Source organism: Oreochromis aureus, linkage group 1, assembly GCF_013358895.1.
Source record: "Oreochromis aureus strain Israel breed Guangdong linkage group 1, ZZ_aureus, whole genome shotgun sequence".
NCBI lineage: Eukaryota > Metazoa > Chordata > Actinopteri > Cichliformes > Cichlidae > Oreochromis > Oreochromis aureus.
Window position 1 is genome coordinate 20,354,897 of NC_052942.1, and position 22,421 is coordinate 20,377,317.

Consider the following 22,421-nt stretch of genomic DNA (forward strand, 5'->3'; position numbering starts at 1 on the left):
GGTTTGGATTGTTTCCCCATCCTTAATAATAAACACCTATACTTAGAAACTGCATTTTATATTTTCTTGTGTTATCTTTGTCCAATGTTTAAATTTGTTTGATGATCTGAAACGTTGAAGTAGGAAAAAAAAATAGGTAATCATAAAGGGGGCAAATACTTTTTCACCCCACCGCATCTCCATCCAGCAGAGCACCTTTTGGGATGTGGTGCATTGGGAGATTCACAAATCTGCAGCAGCAACTGTGATACTATCAAGTCAATATAGACCAAAATCCCTAAGGACTGTTTGCAGTTCCTCGTTGAACCTTCATGAAGAATCATGAAGATTTCAGGCAGTTAAGTCTTTGTGGAGTAATTTAAAGCATTGTGTACCTAATAAAGTGGCCAGTGAGTGTTTGACCCAGTTTAAAAAAAAAAAAAAAAAAATCACAGCCAGGTTTAGCTCATATTTTATTATCCTGTCACAATGACATGATTCTACTTTACGAGGCATGCACACAGATAATGTTCTTACGGTTAAAATTTACTACAATGCATTGGAAAGCCATTACTCCGCAGTAAGGCTTTTTTTGTCTGTCACAGTGTGTGATTCACAGTTCTCTCTTTCCCTCTCATGAATGAAGGCCAACATATAGCTGGGAGGATGTTTGCGGTGACTTAAACCTGTGAGGTTTTGGTTTTTTTTGTTATTTTAGTTTTTAACATGAGCACAATACTAGACAAGTTTTTATTTATGTACAGACATTCTAATACTGCGTATGGCAATGAGACAGCTCACACAACAAAGTTACATTCACAGTCCACTCAAAGTATGCATGAGTTTCAGTCAGAACACTAGAGATGAACACACAGTAGAGAAGCACACAAAAGAAACTTTTCATACCTGTGACTTGATATCCAAAGCATAATTAATGCATGTTAATATTATTTAAATGTGAATGTTTGATTTAGAAAAGATTTGCCATTCAGAAGTTGAACTGGTGTATTGCCTTAAAATGTCGTAAAGAAAAAGGATATGGCGTTTCTCCCGTACACCTCTGCTCCAAGAATTGGCTTGAGTCACGTGTACGTTATTTTATTCACTTAGCACATCTAAACCCAACATTTCAGACACGTAACTCATTCCCCTTTTGATGATATCCGGCATTAACTTGTGTCTTTGCCATCATCATGGCCTCAGTTCGATGGCAAGATTCAGTAAATATTTACAATACAGCGCTGCCCCCCCCCACACTGCCTGCACTCACAATATTAGCAAAATATGTATTTACATGAGAATAAATTAACAGAAATGAAAATGGAAATATACAAGAAAGTAGAGTAGAAGTATCATATTGCATTACATGAATATAAAAAAATAAACTGTGACGTATTCGTTCGGTAAGTCCACACAGACAGGACAAATAAATAGCAAACAGTATCCACGCACATCCACGCACAAACACATACACTCTGTCTCTTCAGCTGGTCGAGTGGATTAGGCATCCAGTATCAGTATAATGGCTGTCGCATGTTAAGCACAGACTAGAGAGATGATGAGGAGTTGAAGTCATCAGCCCAAAGACGAAGAAAAGAAAAAGAAGAGAGAATTGAAAGGACAGGGAGGAGTAATCCTCCACCCGGTCACTAGTCAGGTTTGTTTGTATGATAACCGACCGCAGCTGACTGCCTGTCCCGTGGGGCGGTTCTTGGCTGTTCTTTATATGTACATGGGGGTCTCCTGTCCTGTTAGAAGCCTGAACATGGCTGCCGGCATGGTCTTCATGTGAATCTGACAGAGAGAGAAAACACCAGGGGCTCTGTGAAATGGACAATCAGCTGAAAACTGAAGAATAAAAGGGCTTTTTTCTTCTTGTAAATACAACATAAAAGTCGAGTGAAATCAATGGACACTCAGTGAAAAATTTCACCAGGCAGTAAGGACACAGTTTTAAAAAAAGACCATTTAAAGGGTTTTCAACTGTATAAAAGTAATGATCTGAGCAGAATATTTTACTGTACTGTGCTTACACAATTTATAGTCTCCCACATCGAAGTGCCTGAACACTAACTGCGTATTTCAATTGTTTTCTGTTTTTTTTAAGCAGTGTGACTTATTTGGCTGTGACAGTGATCTAGTTCTGCTCTTACATTTCACTCATCCAAGGTTACTCTGTGTTTGCTTATACTGCAGGCTTTCTGTTAAAAGTATGTCATCTGCCAAAAATAACCCTGTAAAACCTGAACCATGAAATAATTGTCAGCAAATTGTAAAGTTTTGAAACTGGACAGTTTATTGATCCTTGTGACAAATTAAATATACATTAACATGTATTAATTTTGATTTGTATCATTTTTGCTATTTACAGCATTTTTGTGCAATTTCTCAGTTTGTTTATTCTAGTCAGAAAAATGATGATGTAGAGGTCTAAAGGGTTAAAGACACATGTAAAAGTTATTTACAGCAGGTGTGCCAAACATAAGGCCCAGGTGTCAGAATCAGCCTGGCAACAATTCCAATCTGGCCCAGTGGATGGCGCTGGAAATGTGCATGAATTTTACCTTTTAAGAACTTTTCCTTCTGACAAAGACCTCCATGATGGCTACACCAACCAATTAGGCAACAGATAAATAATTCAATGACAGAAAAGTTTTTAGTTTTTCACTACAAGTACATAGTAAAAAAAAAGCAAAAAGTCAATGAGCCACCAGAACCTTTTCTCGAATTCAACAATTTCTTTTTCTTATAATTTAAGCTCAAAGAGTCATGGTGACAGACTTCTTTCATTCTACAGCGGGATTTCTATATCATGCAGAAAAACCGAGACCTAATGTTGAATTCACACTTGATTTTGTTATATTAAGATATCTCAAGGATTAAATGTGTAATTAAACTTCTTTTCACTGACAGAAAGGGGAATTTCACTAGTGTGACCCAGTTAAGATCAAAGCATGTGGCCCATTATGTAATTTGAGTTGACACGCCTGCTTTAGAGCAGTAATTGTTGCGATTATGTACCAACAATCATTGCTGTGCATTATTTTTACAGTTGGTTCAATTTAGTGACCATGACAGCATAGATGGATGCAGGACGGTGAAACCAGTGTATAAAGGAGCGTTCACACAGGAAGACATTCATCACACATCACTTTGTAGCTGATAGTCGGTGGCTAGCAACCATTCCAGGCTCTGGGTGCCTATGTAACCCCACTGTCATATGTCAATCAGCAAAAATTCGTTCTTATTGTTAGCTGCTTCAATACTTGGTCTCAAAGAGGGGAAGTATTTAATTCGGGATTCGCCTACTTTGCATCATCAGCAGTTATTTCCTTTGATGGCCAATAGCAGGTGACTCGTCCCTTTGAGAAAACAACCTTTTAAACATTTTAAACTGTACTGAATTTAATCCTGATGAGTTTATAGTCTTAACAACTTTAATTCATGTGATTTTTATTTGGTAAATTATGCTCCAATCTATAATAAACTAGATACATCAGTACCCTGTAAGTGATTGTCAGTGTGATCCACTCCTAGCTCGTGATGTCTGGTTTCAGACAACGAGTGAGTGAAACCACAGTGACTAAATCCATCATTTATTCAGCCAACAGTAAAAAAACACCGTAGTTGTACTGAAACCATCACAACATTTACACTGGATTAGCAAATGTTTGTGTCTGAAAATTATGGCTTTCTTTGTAGATGGTTTTTGTGAAATGTTTGTGTGCATCAGTTTCACCTCGCCAACAGAGTTCGAGAGAGCCTGGACAATCTTCTCGTGTGCTGTGGCCACCACACTCTGACCATTGATCTCTATGATCCTGTGACCTACTCGGACCCCACCTCGCTCAGCAATGCCTCCTCGCATCAGACTGCATATCTGGAGGAAAAACAAACAACAACAGCAAAGAAGAAAATTAGGTCATTATAAAGGTGTTCAACCCCCCCCCCCAAAAAAAAGACAGAAATACAGCGATATTATAATTACATCTCAAGATGGCCCAGGATGCTTTATATTCTAATGTAAAGATGCTACAATAATAGAGAGTAAACCCCAACAATCAGGTGAGCCCTTATGAGCAAGCACTTGGTGACAGTGGGAAGGCGAAACTCCCTTTTAACAGGTAGAAACCTCCAGCTGAGCTAGGCTGATGGAAAAGCAGCCATCTCCCGCAACCACTTGGGTGGTGAGGGGAGGGAGACAGGAGAAAAGACACACTGTCGACACACAGTGCGTCTTTTACACACAATAATAAACTAATGGCGCACTAATGGTGCAAAGATTATACGTGTATGAATAGTGTCTGAGTTTAAATGGCAATTTATCACAATGCATTATAGACACAGAGCATCTTCAATATATACAATACAGAGAAAAAAATGTGCAGGTCAACTTTAACTAATAAAAAGAAGTGAAACATAAACATGCTGCGTGGTGCCAACAGGAAAGGTATCAAATAAAGTATTAACTTGATCATTTAACTAATTAACTAATAATAACTAATAATATCAGAGCCACCCACATATAGCTCTATTAAATTATACATACAATGCCATTCTGAACACTGAAGCCCAGCTGATACTTTAGATCTGGTCTCTTAATGAGGACTGTAGTAACAGGAGGGCAGCTGACAATGTTCATTTTCACCTGGACCTGGTTCTTTAAGCCCTTTGACACACAAGACAGAGAAGAACACACAAACGTAAGAGGTTTATTCACAGAAATTATGTAGTTGAATTTTAAAAATAACAATTTAGGGTGTATTTCACGACTTTAGCTGCCTCTTCCATCCACTTCTTCAGGATCTCAGTACCTTAATGATTCCCTGACAGGTGGCGAGCGGCAGCCCCACTAGGCTGGTGTTGTTGATGGACATGATTTGGTCTCCGATGCTGAGCTTGCCAGAGCGAGCTGCTGGACCGCCGTTCATCATGTTGGCTAAAATAACTGTGGGCAGGATGGAGCCCCAACCGGACTCCACAATCACCACACCCAGGATCTCCCCTTTACTCTTCTCCAGCTGCAGCTGTGGAGAGAGAGGTAAGCAGGGGATGGTGTCTTTAATGATGAACAGAAACCGTCCAACTGCATTTGAAAACACATGAGCCACAATTGTGGGGTTTTTAATATCCTTCATATGTGTTACAGTGAGACTGAGTCTCTTAACGTGGATCATGGATTACTGCTTATACAGAAATAGATTAAAATCTCTGGTCAGATTAGATCGCTCGAGCTAATGTTGAAAATCAGTTTTGCATGTTTTATTTTGCATGAGATACTCATTAAAGCACATTTGCTAACGGTGGAGATTAATAACAGCATTTGACATGATGGATGCATGTGATGACCTCTCTACTACTTTGTGTCTTCCTTGTTTCCTTCATCTTTCTGTTTGTTTTAATAGGAGGTAAGTGTCTGGCCCCGCTTGGCACTTGTAGGAGGCAGGGGCCATGGCTGGTTTGGGTTTTGTTTGCCTGTCATTTAACGCTTTCTTTCTTTCTTTCTTTCTTTCTTTCTTTCTTTCTTTCTTTCTTTCTTTCTTTCTTTCAGATACCTCCACACACACTCACCACATTACAGATACTTCTTTGGAGCCTAATTTAATTAAGGACATTGTTTTGTTTTTTTAAACTCCATTACTGTGGCCTTCCTATTTCCTCTGAGCCTTAATAATAATAATACAAAATGCCAAAAGAAGTCCTATCATTGCATTTGGAGTACATAATGGATTACATGCCTCCTGTAACACTGATCTTTTTCTGTCTTTTTTTAATGCATCTGAGCCAACTGCAGAGAATTTCTTTAAATCTGGCAGATTTGCTCACTTGGACTCAACAGTGAACTGAACAGTGCTAAATGTTGAACTCAGGAAATCTTACACTAATTCTTCCAAAACAAACTTATAATAGGATAACATCATAAAGTGATACATTTTAGATCCAAAGGGTCAAAGGCCAAGACTGAACAGACATGGATATAAATGTGACTGGCTGGTGTATTCTTGAACTTTTTGATGTACTGATGAAGAACAGATTTGTCTTTAGCAAACAAGTCAGCACTGTTTAGATTGCACTGGTTGTCTCAAATTGCAATGTATGAAAAACACCTGCTTTGCAAGTACAAAAACAAAAAGACTGAAAAAGTTTGGCTTGTTGGAAAGGTTGCTAGGAGGAACGACATTTTACAACCAAATTCACTTTGGTTGAATATGTATGTACACAACAAAGAACTACCAATAATTTATCTGTATTGATTTATCACATCCATGTTTGACTTTACAGGCCTTTTCAGATTCAGCTTTTGCTCATCCTCCAGTACTGTCATAATGCTGGATACGTTTTCCTGTTTCAGACCAGCTGATACTACTCATCTACACACAAAGCCTCAAGACATGACTTTATTCTTGGAACAGTTAGTAAGGTGGGGAAGCTTTAGTACTTCAAGAAAGCCCAGGTTCCTCATCACTGTAAATTACTCATGTGCCCCTAATACAGCAGCTGGGTGATGGTGCCCCTGCAGCCTCTGTGCTCATAAACCAGTAAACGTTTCACAGTTTGTAATTCACCAAAAGCCTCCAGCAATGTTTTCAGGGCACGGCATTAGCTAAAGCAAAAAATGCTACAGCGAAAATAAGCTAGATCTGACACTGTTGGAGTAGATTTTACTGTACCATCTGCCTCTTAATCTAATTAGCTAACAGCAACTATAGTAGTACATTTCTCTAACAGCCCTGCAGCCCCAGTGTGATTTGTCCCACATGCAAAGTCTTTCACTGTTTATTCCCAGTTCTTCCTTCTGAGGTATACCCACCTCTTTGCAGTTTTCAGAGTTGGAGAAGTGGATGAGGTCATCATTGTACATTTCCTGGGTGTTGATGATGTCACTGTACTCCTTCTGACTCAGGTCCTCGGGGTTAATGCCATTGGCTCTCAGGAACTCCTGGTAAGCTACGCTGAAAGCCTGGCCGATGGACTGAGCAATAAGCTGGGCCTGCAGACAGAAATGTCAGGCTGTAAACAAAAGCAAACCCAGGAGCATATAAATAACAATACAGGGAGCTAAGGGCATCAACCAGTAGTGGAATAAATATAAAGGCGTTTAAGTTTCTACTGACTTTCTCTGTCATAAGCTATATTTTGCCACTAAGAAACGCTAGAAAACAGACAACTTTCCTGTTTCCTGCTCTCTCATTCAGGTGAAATCAAGGTTAATGAAGCCAACAGACAGCAATAATAAACCTTGTATACATTTGAATGATATAACCATACTTCCTCTGGTTAATTGAAATCTATACTTGCATATAAATCCCTCTTTGCAGACAGTAATGGCCCCAAGTCCCACCATGAACTAGTTATGTACAACAATAAAAAAAAAGAAGAAGAAGAAGAAGAAGAAGAAAAGACAGGAATCAGCACATACAGCCAGTGGAACCACAATAACACAAACTGTTTATAAGCTGATGGATGAGCGGCTGAATGGTTCCATTATAACTCTGGGCGGCCTTTAAAGCCTGGCAGCAAAATTAGATGAGGAGGCTGCAGATTGGAGCCCAGCCTTTATACTGACTGGCACAGAAACTGAGTCGTTGGCTCCTCTGCGCAACATTGTTCATGTTGCCAGCTCCTGCTGAATCTGCTTCAACGAGGAAAGCAAATCAAAATCAAAAGTGCCCAGCCAATTTACATCATTTCACATCACTGGGCTCCCCTAAGTGATTACTGCAGGGTGCCCCAAAAAATGTTTCTAGAACTTCTTTATATTAGCGACAGCATTTGAGATAATTTAGTAAACACTAAATTCAGGGGAAAAAAAGGCAAGAAAACTGTGTCTCGGAGTCAAACTGTGGAAGTTAAAAAGCAGCGAGAAGTGGGAAGCTGAAATATTTTCTGACACTCACATAGCACTTGAAAGGCAATCGCAAGTGTCATCTTCACTATCTTTAGATGTTAAAGGATCTGCCAAATGAGAACTCTTACATAATGACAAAAAAATAACATCTGTCATCTGTGTACCCACTCTCTTGAGACGATTCTCCCATAAACACATAGAGGCACAGTGGGTTTGTCATTCGGAAAACTCTTTAAGAGCTGCTTACATCCTCAGACTCAAAGACGTGGCATATCATTTTGTACTGCTTCTTTGCCTCGGGCGCTCCGGGTGTAGTTTCAATGCAGTCCTGCGAGGCTGTGCGTGGCATCCGGCGTCTTGCCATCAGGACGACAATGTTCCCAATGTCGGCAATGTAGGATATAGTGCGGAGTGCGTTGTCCATCATCGTTTCCTGTTGGGATGTCAACCAAAATCACATGTTTTAATTATGCTCTGCATTAGAACACAGGTTCTATTGTTCTGTTTCTGAGTTTATAAGGTAATGATACATGTATGTTGTTTCTTTTTTGTCACTTTCTTGCTGCTGTTGGTTTAACACTACCTGCTCAGCATGAATGCCTCTCTTGTTTTGTTGTTGTATTGAGAGTTATCTACCTATCTATCTATCCTTTGCTATGGTTGTTATGACTGCATGCAGTAGCAGTGTGAAAGCAGAAATGATTCTGAATTTGTGGGCTTTTCCTTTTCCTTTTTAATATTAATATCTGAAAAGACTATTTGAAAAAGGAGGAACGTTGCCTCTGGGTCTGAAAAGTGAACCTGCATTTTTTCCAAAGATCACCAAGGGGGCAACTTTCGTTGCAGAAAGTTAGGTGTCTCTGGTTTGTTTGGCCTTTTGCTAATGACATTGCTGCCTTTAACTAACATTGGACAGATTATAAGTGATCCACTAAATGTCTAAGTCACGGTTCGATCGTGTATCAAAGGGTAACTTTATTTATACATTATATGTTTCCTTATGAGCTGAATTTAGGCTGCAAATATATTTTTTAATAATTTTATACTCCTCAAACTTAAAAATAAGTGCCTTTTCTGAAAACTTGGGACATGCTGGGATGTATATTACTTATATGCCCGTGAAATTGTTGACATCAACTACACAAGAATTAATTTTTTTTAATCTTACAGAGCAGTTTGTCAGCACAGCAAAAAAAAAAAAAAAGTGGAACTGAAACGAGAAAGCAGAGAAGAGGGCACGGTGAGTATAATGCTAGGACTTTGGATTTAAGTGGTACTGTCAAAGACTTGCTGAGCGTAAAGCATTGTTACCACTATTATTGTTCCATGCTTATATACATTACAGTTGCCTTCATATTACTTTAACAAAGTCAAATCTATTTTGGGCTTGTGGTAGACTAGTCGAAGAAGACAGTTTGAGTTAGATAAATGTGTCTGTTTCCCGACCGCCGACTGTTGCTGCTGTCCATGGTGCTGATCAAAACTGGGAATTATCTGAATTACCTGATATTGGTGAGTATTGGTCAATATTATTTTGGTACTTAAACAGTCTGCCTGTGTAAAAAAAAAAAAAAAAAAAAATCCCTTGGGGTCAATCACAGACTTGCTATGTCACACTCACAGTGTCAATATTTAATTGCCAATAATACTGTTTTCACTGCCATACTGACACAATGCCGTCTATCCATCAAGCTGGATTGCAGAGGAGCTAGAGTCCATCCAGTCTCGACACAATGCACACGCAATATGAAATTAATCCTCCCCAACTACTGTTTTTAAAACTAGTTGCAGTAAACAACATACTTAAAGAGAAAATACACACCCATGTACAACGAATCCATGCAGAAACCCAAAGAAAAAGCGGAAAACGTCTCCGTATTTACACATTTTAACTGACAAAAAGCTTTACGGAAATGAGCTTTTTCCTGCTAATACATTTGAAAAGCAGTAACAGTTACTACTAATTATCCTGTTTCTGACAGCAGCTGGTTTCCTTTGATTATTAATATTTGAAAATTAAAGAACCACTGAGCAGCATATTTGTTTCCTCTCATTATCAAAACTGCATTATTCATTTCGGGGTGAGAAGTGAGATGAAAGTATCGCTGACAGAGAACAAGCATGCCTACTTTTGATTGAATTCAAGCCTGCTGTATAATCTGATTATAGCTCGATGACATCCCAGCACACAACACTGAGTAGATTTTCATCTGAGAGCAATGAACAGGTGCACGAAAAACTAAGAGCATTCATGTTAATTAAAAAAACAAAATTGTTTGTTAAGTCAGCCTAATAATTGTCTTGGGTTATAATGTATGAGGAAAAGCTGGACTCTAGACATGAACCTGTGGATTTGCTGAGAGGAGCATGCATTTGTTCACTGATGTTTTATGGTAAGATGCTAAATTTAATTTCAGTTACTTAACGTCATTAACTATGAGCTGACTTTTATTACATCAGCCTAATAAATGCTGTTGTTCCAGCCCACCTTTGGAGTTGTTCTTATTATGAATCAATGTCAGGAACCCCATGTAAGCTACATTGAGCTTTTACATGCACAAAAAAGGCTTTTATTCAAAATCTGGGACCAGTGGCAACCAGATGGAAAAATGAGAAGAAGATAGACACCGCATTGCAGCACGTTATTTTCTGCCAGGCGGCTGCCCACACACACACACACACACACACACACGCACACGCATGCACACACAAACACACTCAATTCTGACACTGCTCAGATGGCCAGGCAGCAGCTAAGCCTGAAATACTGCCAATGAATCATCTATCGCATATACATTTAACTGTTACTGTGAGCACAAGGCTCTATTCATGATCTCTAGAACGGCAAATCTCCCGGAAGTGTAGCGCTTCCATCAAAGCACTACACCTCCTGTGAAGACTAGTGCGGCTGCTTCACAACACAGCTTGCTGTAAAGCTAAAAGGCAAGTTTCTGTAAGTGTGCAGAGAGGGGGTTTCATGTAAAAACTTGAATGTGGAGAAATACGACAGATAAACTCAGACTTCCAGGCGAATTTTTGACTTTTTGTCTAGTTTCAGAGGGATTGATGACTGAAGATAATTTAGTCTATATTATACCTTTAGGTATTTTTGAAGGTTGGAGGTGGAATAACTCTTCCTGATTTAATACACTTACACAAATTCAGCAAATATCTCCTTACAGTCTACTAAATGTCAGTTATGGACAAAACACAACTAACAACTGGGCATGTTTGTGCTTGTAAACAAGACAGAGGGAGACGGGATGGGGGAAAGGAGCAGAACAAGAGGGACAGCTGAACATAATCACATTGTCAAGAAGGTGAGATGGCGGAGAAACAGCCAAAGAGGAAAAGGTCAGAAGAATCAAAACTGAGAAAGAAAGGCTATGATCAGAAAAGGATAAAGAGCTGCTTCACCATCTGTGAGGCTTTCAGGTGCAAAGACCTCAGAGCTTAAATGTATGAGGATAAGAGCAGAGGTTTCTCTGCTTCTTCTTGATGGATGGTGAAAATGAAATTTTCTGTTCCACAGAAAAAAACTACTTGTAAAATATATACAGTCCTGCAAAAAATGTTTTTTTGTACCCTCCACCAAAAGCTAAGTATGACGTGACTTATTTGCTTGACCTGTAGTAGCAATAATCTCAAGTATTTGTTTTCTATATGACATTATCAGTCTCTCACATCAATGTGGAGGAATTTCGGCCCACTCTTTTATAATTTTGTTTCTGTTGCGTGAGGTTTGTGGGTATTTGTTTATGGAAAGCTCTCTTAAGGTCCCGTCACGGCATTTCAATCAAGTTGAGGTCTGGACTTTGACTGGGCCATTGCAGCAACTTGATTCTTCTTTTTTTTCAAGCAATGCTGTTGCAGATTTGCTGAGATGCTTGGGATCATTGTCCTGTTGCACAACCCAGTTTAGGCCAAGCTGTAGCTGTTGTACAGATGGCCTCACATTTGACTCTAGAGTACTTTATAATACATGTTCATGGTTGAAGGTTCAGGAGGTTGTTTGGCTGCAAAACAAGCTCGAATCATCACCCCTTCACCACTGTGCTTGTTGCTATGACGTGCTTATGCTGACATGCTATTATAGGTTATCACCAAATGCGGTGCTGTGCATTATGACCAAACGTCTCAGTTTTGGTGCTGTCTATTCAAAGGACATTGTTCTAGAGGACTTGTGGTTTGTTCAGATACAACTTTGCAACCCTACATTGTGCTGCCATGTTGTTTTTAGAGAGTAGTTGCTTTCTGCTAGCCTGTTCAGTTTTTTTCTAATTTTACTGCTATGAACTTTAACATTTCACTTGTTATCTCAGGCCTTTAGGGTCCTTTAGATGTTACTCTTGTGTTTTTTGCAATTTCTCTGAGCATTCCAGGTCTGACCTTCATGTGAATTTGCTGGGACAACTGTGTATGTATGTATGTTTTCCATGTAATCTTTGTTAGTGTAGAATGATGGACTAAATTGTTTGAAAAGCCTTATAATCCACTCCTGGGAAGAATGTTTGGCTTTTTGTGTTACCATACATCTCAATCTCAATGAGCTAGACTCACACACTGCCAAAACTTTATATATATAAAACTTTATAGCCTTTTATAGAGGTCATCAAACTTCTCGATGATCAATCAATCAAGTCCATTTGACTATTGGGACCTGGCTATGGACGGAATAATGCTGTATTCAGTTTTTCACAGGACTGCATAGTGTCTTATGAAGGCTTTATTTTGCTTTGTGGAGCTGGTGTGCTGGGACGTGTTAGCGCTACAGAAGCATGTATAGCAACAGTTTGCTAGCACACTACCTAGCTAACACTGATTGAATTACTTGCTTTGTGGTCATTTGTTGTATCACTGATTTTTACACTTAATTTTTACATTTATCTTTAGTTAACCTTTGAATCCTTGTACTATGTAGCTACACTAAAGTCAAAAAAAGGTGAGCTTGGTAATGCTAATTCTTTTATTGAGTGCTAAACAACAAACCGGAGATCTCTTCCTAGCCACTGTCGTTTTGTATGTTGTGTTTAGGATGCTGTGTTTATGTGCTTCTTGCTTTTTCTGTACAGCTAATACTATTCATCATTGTGTCATTAACTTTGCTGTGTGCATCCATGAAGTCTGGGGTCTGAACTTCTGAAGGACCACTTTGTTGTGACATTAAAGTAAAGGCAGTGCTGCACAGATGATCCTGCACCATTTTTTTTCTTTTGGCTTTGCAGAATCTATTTTTAGCCACGGTCAAAAACAATTCACACAGTGACGTCATGAGATTAAACAAACAACAATCAGAGCTGGGGCAGCTGTAGGATGCAGCTGGTGTCAGCAGTTATTTAATTGTCAAAACAACAGCAGCTGTTGTTTTGACAATTATGACATAACATCATTCCCCTGAGGCGTTGACTCATAATTTCTGGGAAAACAACTTTTGTTCTCACAGGTAAAAAATCATACTTTTAACAGAAACATGGAGCACTTACCTGTGAGTCTGCGTTGAGGACTTTGATCCTCTGGGTGGAGATAAACAGATCAACCTCGGTAAGGGTTTGGGCGTCTCCATCTGCGCTCTGAAGCAACATACAGACAGAAGAGTTGGTTAAATCACCTGCGTCTGGCTGTTTAAGATGTTTGTGTCAAGCCTGACTGTTCATTGTGCACACAGCTGTCTGAATAGTGTCTGTTTTAAATGTGGGAATGCCTTTTTTTAATTGCCAAAACTCATGCATGTACAGCTTAGTGCCCAGTTAGAAAAGTCCTTGTTACATGGACATGTTACTGAGTCTAGAGGTGAGGTGGCAAAGGAAGAAAAAGAAAGTGTTTGGCAGTAGCGTTAGTTTGCATCAATAGTCCTGGCACGAGGATGGGCGAGCTGGCAGGGAAACAAGAAACAGCTTAACACTAAACCCCTACCAGCTGGCTGTTACACCAGTGAGAGTAATGCAGCCTCAGCACACAACAAGCTTGTGCACATTTCCCTCTAATCACTCTGTGCAGAAATCTAATAAAACTACACTTGTTTTAGTTGAATTAAAACTGTCTTATGTACTTAAATTAAAACACGTGGTTACAATTTGTTTCAAGCAATAAACGGTAAACCTTTTTTGGGGGGGGTGGGGGGGACTGTGACCATTTTCTGTCCATATCCAGTATCAGAAAATACAATGAATAGTAATTAATTTCCTTTAGGGTACAAACTAGTTTTTGCAAACACAAACTGTGGCTGGCATGTGATTTACATTTGCCTGCATTTGGCCTTGAGGTAGAAGATTTTTCTGTTCAATATGTCATGCTTTATTTCCTTGTCCGGTCTTGGTATGTGTGAGGAAGCTACGTCAGCTGGCTCGCTGACCTTTTTATAGAAATCTTGCAAACCCTTTAAGCTTCAGATTCTTTGGTTAGAAAGAAGAAATGACTCTGACTCTTACACATGATTAAAGCCAGTTATATCACTTTAATGACTAAAATGATTATAGATTTTTGAACCTATGGTAGAAAAATACATAAATATTTTTCATCTCTGGAACTTCTTAAGCTTTTCCTTATTTTTTGTTATATTTATACTGTAACAGTGTCAGACTAAATCTGACAGACAAAATCTTCAAGCTTCAGATCTAAACACTTCAGAAACTATTGGTTACTATTGGTCTGTACTGTGTCTTGGAGACACACATAATATGGTCAGTTCGGACACAAAGCTTGGGTTGGAAGCACAGCAGCCCTACCCACCTGCTGTTCAAACCTTCTGTTTAAGAAGGCTAGCCAATCAGCATTAAGTCTTAATGGGATAGAAGCTTCAGACACAGAATAACTGACGGGATATCACCTTATTATAAATTCATGATAATAACTCATGTCAATAACACGTTATGCTATTTTGTTTCAGTGGTTGTTTAGTCTAATATAAAAGCAACCTTGTTTCCATATAAGGAAAATAAATATTCTAGGTAAACAAAGCACTCTTTAGCCCCTACAATAGTAAATGTTAATGTTGTCTATAGGCAATGCTTATCTTGTACATACAGGAATGTGATTTAGTCACTAAAGTGATCTCTTTCGCATTTTTCTGATGCAACATAATATTCACTCGGTTCAATTTATCCTAATTATTTTACGTCAGAAATTGGCAAAAGGGTCACTGAATGAGTCACAGTACGAGACGTGCAAAACATACAAAAACACATTAAAAATAACCCCTGATGTCTCAGTACAATAGAAAATTAACTCTAACCCTACAGTATGTTTTGGAGAATAACAATATGTACGAATAACAATATGACTGGAAATAAAAGAAAAAAAATAGTCTCTAATGTGTGTGCGTGGGATGTATTTGCATCACATTTATTTCAGTTATTTCTTTGTTCTTTCCATATACAGTGCTTGACAATTTTTTTAGCCCACCACCCAATCTAAGTGACAGTACTGGTTATAACCCAAAGGATTTGAATGCTTCTGTAATGGTTAATCCTGCAGTATGTGCAAGCTCTTTAATCGAAATCATATTTCTAATACTAAAAGACAAAAAACTGAAAAACACAGTGAAGCACATCATTTAATTATGATTAAAATCCTAAATTACAGTTATTAACTTGCATTCCTGAACAAAAACATTAGTTTGACTGTTATGCTTGAATAATTTATGGCTTCTCAGAGAAGTAGGCTGGCTCAAATTTGGCTATAAAAAATAACTCACTTTGGTATTGGCCTAATAAATAACAATATAATTGTTAGTTTTAAAGAGTTCTACATTTTTTCTGCAGATACAGATACAGATTTCTTTTTCCGCAGACAGAAAGACAGAGATAAACCTGACACAGATTTGCTGAACTCAGTGCATGAACATTCAAGTGTTTGAGACACAAATGGAAGAGGATACACAGACAGGCAAATATGAAGTAAAAACATAAAAGGTGAGAGTGGAAGCAAAGTGGCCAAAGGGTCTTTCTTTTTGTTCCATTTATTACACACCGCCTTTTTCTTGATTTTGGCAGCCTTCTGTACCCTCTGGCAGGCAGGCAGGCAGGTAGGCAGGCAGGCAGGCAGGCAGGCGTTGGGACGGGACGGGACAAGGTCAGCAGATACAGGAGCACAAAAAACAGGAGGAAGAGGAGGAGGAAATAAAGAAGGTAAATAAAAGAAGGTAAGACAGTAAAGCCCCAAACCAAACGGCAGGTGCGCTGTCGCTGCTCTCACAAACAGGAAGAGTGACAGAAAGAAAGAGAGCGAGAGAGGAGGAGCGTGTTTGTTGAGAAAGCGTTTCGCACAGCCATATTGGTTATCACAACAGCAATTACAGACGCTAATAATTGCTTCTTTTTAAAAAAAAACAACTCAAAAGCATGTAGACATGGACTGACACTGTTCCTGCATTCTTCACAAAGCTTTTTAAGGTACTGTGCTGAACAAAGCATTTAATCAACACACAGACAAACTCAGATCAAACGCACGGGCACTGCTCTTACCGACTTTCACGTTTACGACACAGTGTAAATGCTGCTAGCAGAAAAGACATGCTGGAAAAAACAATCAGCAACGCACACAGAGAACGGGGGCGATAAGCCCTGTGCAAGGATTTCAACTCTCTGCTTTGGGTTTGTTTGGCTTTTGGGTTGTTGTTTTTTTCAAGGTCAAGTCACTGTGTTTGGAATTAAAGAGCTTAGCTAATATGGAGACAGTTTTACTGAGCTAATGGGTGTGATTAGTTCATCAGTAATACTGTTCATGTAGTGGGCTCTAACAGTTGACCTTAGATAACTAATCTTTAGGAGGATTCTTAGCTCTCGGTAATCTTTCAATTTATCCCCTCCGTATAAGGTTCAAGCCGAGCTGCTGGCCTTCCTTCCATCTACCATCGACCAGAGGAAATTATCTTGACATTACATTTTCGAGTGCAGGACTGGATGTTTGCCTGAGCCACTGCTGCAAAGCTGTAACCACCAACACAGTATTAATAACAGCCCCAGAGGGAAGCGTCTTTCTCCAGCTTTCAATCTGTAAAGTTTCCTCTTCTGTGATCTGAAGCTTTCAGCAACACCTACTGCTCTGCTGACGAGGAGCACAGCAGGGGGGTGAAAGTAGTGAAAGGGAATGGGGGAAGCTTCATAAATATTACATCAAACAGCGAGTGAACATCATGGCACAAAGATCTGCATAAACAGCCTACACAGCTCTGTTGCAGTTTACCTGCCATACTTCTTTTTGCTCAGTTCAGCACCACAGGGTGTGAACCTGTGCTTTACTATACTACACAGATACAAAAATACAAGTGTGGCTGAAATATACTCTAGTCAACTTGTTTTTATTTAAATAGCACATATTTATACATATTTATAAAGAACAGGACACGAGGTTCTTTCTATGTGTGGTTCGCGTTAAGCCGAAGGTCTCCAATTCAGTGTTTAAGGTCGGTTGCTATAGTGCTATTCATTTGGTTCACAAGGGATAAATGAATTATATAATGAAGGGCCAATCGAGGGAGATCAGTGAGAGATAACGGCTGATTTGCTGCAGTCGGTTGGAGAAGACTTTGTGCAGGCGGACAACTGTGTGTGGCAAAGAGCGAGTGATAAAAGTGCACATGGACAGTCATGCCAGCAACACAGTTCTGTAAACTGCACTTCATGGTTGCGATGATGACATTGTGGGCAATGTTTACAGCAGCTTTGCCTGTTCAACCAAGGTCCCAGTTCCTAGCCTGTGAACAGACTTCATTCTTTAGTGAAATCTGCTGATTGAATGACACATTTAATTAACACACTATAAGAGACCTTTGTGTCAGTCATGTCTTCTCTTCTTGAAAAGCGGTTTAGGGATGGAAGCTGGGTAAGGATGCAGGGGGTAGGACTCCCTTGCAGTACCTGCTCTATTCACACGCAGGCTTTGTAGTGTGGAGCTGGCAGAATGAAGTCTGTTTAATGTTGAGTCTGACTGATCTGGACACATGCTGGTCTATCACATACTGCCTCTCCAGGTGATGCCTCGAAAAATTCAGGCCTTTGGGGCATGTGTGAAACCCACTGTAACTCTTTCAGAAAGACTGGCTGACAACACTGAAGATTCAACTTTTTAAATAGATATTCTATTAAAAATAACTAAAGGAAACCAAGTAAGCATTCATTAGGTAGCTTTTCCAAAATTTGTACTATCATAAACAAATATACACCCATTAACTTTTGTATTGACATTTTCACATTACATTTTTTTCATATTAACACTTACACATTTCTAGCAATGCTCAGGAACATTTTGATATGTATTAATATTTTTGCACTGCTAACTCTCAAGCTAATCTGAAGAACACAACAATAAAGATAGGGCTGAGCGCTATGCGACATAATTAGTGTTCTGTCGTAACCCTTTATAGGGCAAGGAAGCTTAAATGCTAACTAAATGTTAATTTAAACTGACATCAAAACCGGCCTTCCCATGCCTCACTGTGAAGTTGTAAAACTACATGGATAAAACAGAGAGAATGAGGTGGAGCTTCTTCCACCAGGCTATTCGGGCCCTGAACCAGGTGTAGGACTGGACGCTCACACATCACTGCACTGCATGCACTCTGTTTATTTGCACACTTCTTATACTTTCTTTTGTAAATCGTTATTTGCACAGTCATTTTACTGTAAATTTCTGGGTTAAAATCTGTAAATATTGTAGTAATCTGTAAATCTCTAAATCTTACTGTCATTTAATGGTCGGACATTGCACAGCAATAAGCATTTCACCACATGTCGTACTGTGTATGGTTGTGTGTGTGACAAATAAAATTTGAATTTGGATTTCTCCTAACCGATCAGCAAAGATCCGACTATGTGACGAATGGGGATGTTATTGCATCTGACCAATCAGCAGTGGCCTGGAATGTTTCAAACTGCAGTGCTCTTCCTGAATTTGGGGAATTGGGTTTATTAGTACAAGACATGAGGAGTCCATTTTTAGACATACACCAGTCTAGTGAACCATACTTGTGTTATCTCTAAAATGAATCCTTATCATAAATGAAGGACAGTAGTAGTCAGTAACATATTAGATGTTACCACAGTGAGAAATTTAACTCACTCAAGCTATAAATGGTAACATATGTGATTTTGTTCGTTTATGACCTTATAGCACTTTTTAGTATACTTAAAGATTGTGTATACTGGTGTTCATTTTTACTGTGAATGTTATTTTCTGTTAAAATCAATTTAGTAATTCAGTGATGGGGATTTATTTCATTTTGATTCAGCGACATATAAAAGACTAAGGGCTATGAACAGTAGTTATAATGTAATTTTTCAGCTCAATACTGACTCAGAAATATACTCTCTCTCCTCTCATGCACATGTCTATTTATGAAAGCCTGACCATTAAGTACCATGACATAGGATAGCACAGCATCTATATGAGTCTGTACAAATGCTCAGTTCAGCGAATGAGCTGAAATGAACCTAAATATTTGAAGAAAAGTATAAATGTTTAGCCATATTGTCTTATTAGATATCAATGCCACCTCACAGCAGCTTCACTGAGTACCATGAAGCAGCAGGCTGTGACTACACTTTTCATATACACACCTTATGGAAACTCTAATTATGTAGGATTGTCCTTTAATAATTACATGGACAAAATTATATGTTTGTTTATTTCACACAAACAAGCATAAGAAACCTGCAAAATGTGGCTAAAATGGAGACAATACAACCAATATGAGAAGCTAAAACAGACCTTGGTCACACGTATCCACCTAGTCGATTAAAAAGTCTTATTTCAGCATGTAACTTTCTAAAAGTAGACCACTACGGAGGCAGTCATTCAATATTTAGAATAACATCAAAGCTTGTATTCACACGAGAGGGAGATAAAAGAGGCCGGTGCTCGGTTAGCAACTGCGCACCAGAACGTTAGCACTAATGTCATCTCGTCACGACACGAGATGACATCAGTCACCTGGCACAGGCTCTGCGAGCCCAAAACAGATAAATGTGACCAGTGCCATAAGTCTGACAGTCTAGTTTGTCATAAGAGATGTTTTATCACAAGAGCTCTGGACAGAGCAACGCTGATGAAAAGCTTCTCCAAACTAACATGAAATGAGCCTCTTTGAGCTGCACTAGCACCATCCACAGCACTTTTCTGAAACATCATTTTTGTAATGATATTAGTGAACAGCAGGGAGTGAGTGTCAACAAGGGAAATATAAGACTCACATGCCAGAAGCCCCATTATCCAGTCGGCTGTGACGAACACACGTGCCCTGAAGTCTAATCTGGCCAAGTTTTTCAGTTGCCCTAAAAGACCACTGATGCTTAATACATGACTATACTGCTTAGAAAAAATTATTAATATCCACGTACTGTATATTTCATTTGGAAGTTTGCGGGTATGAGTTAAGAAATAATGTCATAGCTGTTATAAATGACTAAATATAACAGAATATTCTGCAGTACCAGGATTGTGTTTGTGTTTTCCCATTTTAGGCACGTACAGTAATGTGAAAAACGACACCGTATCAGGAATACACTTTCTGTATTAGTCATGTAATGCCACTGAGTGTTCCTGTAAGGCTTCTATGTCCTTTTATATGTCTTTAGGTACATTTGAGTGTTTCTGGTGCTGCTTAAACAACAACAGAATGATGGTAACATCATGATGGCACCTCTGTTAGAAATTAGAGAACTGTCACTGTATAAAAAGCTCCGTCCGAGGGGAACGGCCTCTCAGCAGCTTCCTACTGCAGGAACTGTTTATTCAACTAATACATATTTCCAGATGCTTAAGATCACCGGCAGTACTTCCTGGTGACTTGGGACTACCGCAGCCTCACTGCTGCTACTAGTGCTACTTCTCAGCATCAATATTTGTTGAAGTTACAAATGATGTAGCTGACTACCCAACAGGGCAGCTGTAACTTACAACCCATGACCGACCCAGCTGGCTCTGATATTCACAGTTCTTCAGACTCAATTAGGGACTACAAAGCATTATGGAACCAGAGGAAAAACACTGTGCAACCAAAATTAGTCTTTAATGTTGTTAGGGCTGTCACGATGTGAGATTTTCCCTACATAATTATGTTAGCCATAGGAAATATTGCAAAAAGTAAAGAAAAAAAGAAAAGAAAATGGTCCCTGTGGTTTCTGTGAGAACTTATTTGCTCTTTGTTATTTCCTTCCTCTGCCTTCTGTTGCAGTGATTCGTGTCTTTTTTTACTTTCTATTTAACTTTGACAGCTGCGTTTTTACTCCTTTGCAATTGTCCGCATCATCCCCAGAGTTTTCCACTTACGTCTCATCATTCAATCAATTCTCCGTGTATATATAGCCCTCTTAAGCCTTGCTATCAGTTCACTCTGTCTCCCTCTGTGTCCTCTCCTCAGCATACCTTAGCACACTTAGCTCTATTTATTGCTGTGCTTTGTGGATCTGACACAGAGGCTATGTGAACCATGTGGGTGCAGAGAGGAGGTGGGTTGCAGTCTTTTTTAAAAAAAGTAAAAAAAAAGGACAAAGCCATTAGTAATCTAACAGAACCAACAAACTGTGTATATGTCTTCGGAACATCTGAAAAGATTATTCTGTTGTCTCTAATAAGGCAAATAACATCCCTAAACCAGCCTGACCAAATGTCACTGACATGTGCAGCGCTCAGTTTGCACAGCTAGAACAGAGCAGCAAACTCTTGTAACTCAATCGGGCCAGCTGGAAAGTGCAGAGCACAAGACGCAGGGCACAGTTGCACATTTTCAGAGGCTAGTATTAACTCAGAAACCAAGGAAAAGCAGTAACAAGGGCAGACAACAAATTGGTAAATAAATTAACAATTAACTCCAGCCTGCTCATCTCCGACTGCTTCACTTAACAACCCAACAACAGCCTGACTCCACCTGTGTAGGTGAGCACAGATTAAATTGGAGAGTTGCAATAAACTTGACTCATGAGCTGAATCATGGCTGTGCTGGCACTGGGTTGTTATCACCATGTTGTCATATCCGTGTTTCTGACATGATATTGCAGTTTCATATTATTTACTATCAGGGTTATCACCAGTATATTGTGACACCTATATCGTGAAAACATAAGGAAGTGTGATTTTCTGTATGACTCAGAAATGCAGCGGTAACTGTGTGTGTCTTCGTATGTGAATCGGTGCACGAGTGGGTGTGTTTTTGAGTACCTTGACCCTGCTGACGGCCTCCTGGGCCTGCATCATTCGGATGTTCTTGGAGGGGTTCCTCTCAGACAGCAGCTGAGTGGAGCCCAGGTAGTTAGCAGCAAAGATAATCCCATCAATCAGGTCTTCTGGCTCACAGGGTCCTGGGACTGAGCCAGGGAGAGGCAGAGAGGATGGTGATTAGGAGGGAGACAAAGGGAAAGACAAAGCATGTTTAGACTGAAAGGGTGGAGTGTGCAGCGGAGAAGGTATTATAATTACTGCAGTCAGTGTGCTGTGTGAAGAAAAAGGAGCCAAACACTGGAGATATGGTGATAAACGGCTGGATAGGCCTCAGCAGTGAGATGGCCACCGGCTGTGAGCTAATGGAGGTGCAGTGCTAACAGGAGCTGTGATTAATCTGCATCTGTGATATCCTGTGATATCTAGATGTGGACTCTCA

General features: G+C 39.4%; 1 protein-coding gene across 1 annotated transcript in view; it reads right to left on the reverse strand.

Moving 5' to 3' along the window:
- Window positions 1–435: 435 nt before the first annotated feature.
- Window positions 436–22,421, reverse strand: part of apba2b (amyloid beta (A4) precursor protein-binding, family A, member 2b) — a 68,842-nt gene continuing 46,856 nt past the window's right edge. The window contains exons 6-14 of the mRNA XM_039610134.1: window positions 21,983–22,128; window positions 15,797–15,832; window positions 13,312–13,398; window positions 8,076–8,261; window positions 6,791–6,970; window positions 4,794–5,006; window positions 4,529–4,648; window positions 3,719–3,859; window positions 436–1,773 (exon numbers count right to left, since the gene is read on the reverse strand). Coding sequence (XP_039466068.1) covers window positions 1,702–1,773; window positions 3,719–3,859; window positions 4,529–4,648; window positions 4,794–5,006; window positions 6,791–6,970; window positions 8,076–8,261; window positions 13,312–13,398; window positions 15,797–15,832; window positions 21,983–22,128 — 1,181 coding nt within the window. The 3' untranslated portion in view covers window positions 436–1,701. The remainder of the gene's footprint in view (window positions 1,774–3,718; window positions 3,860–4,528; window positions 4,649–4,793; window positions 5,007–6,790; window positions 6,971–8,075; window positions 8,262–13,311; window positions 13,399–15,796; window positions 15,833–21,982; window positions 22,129–22,421) is intronic.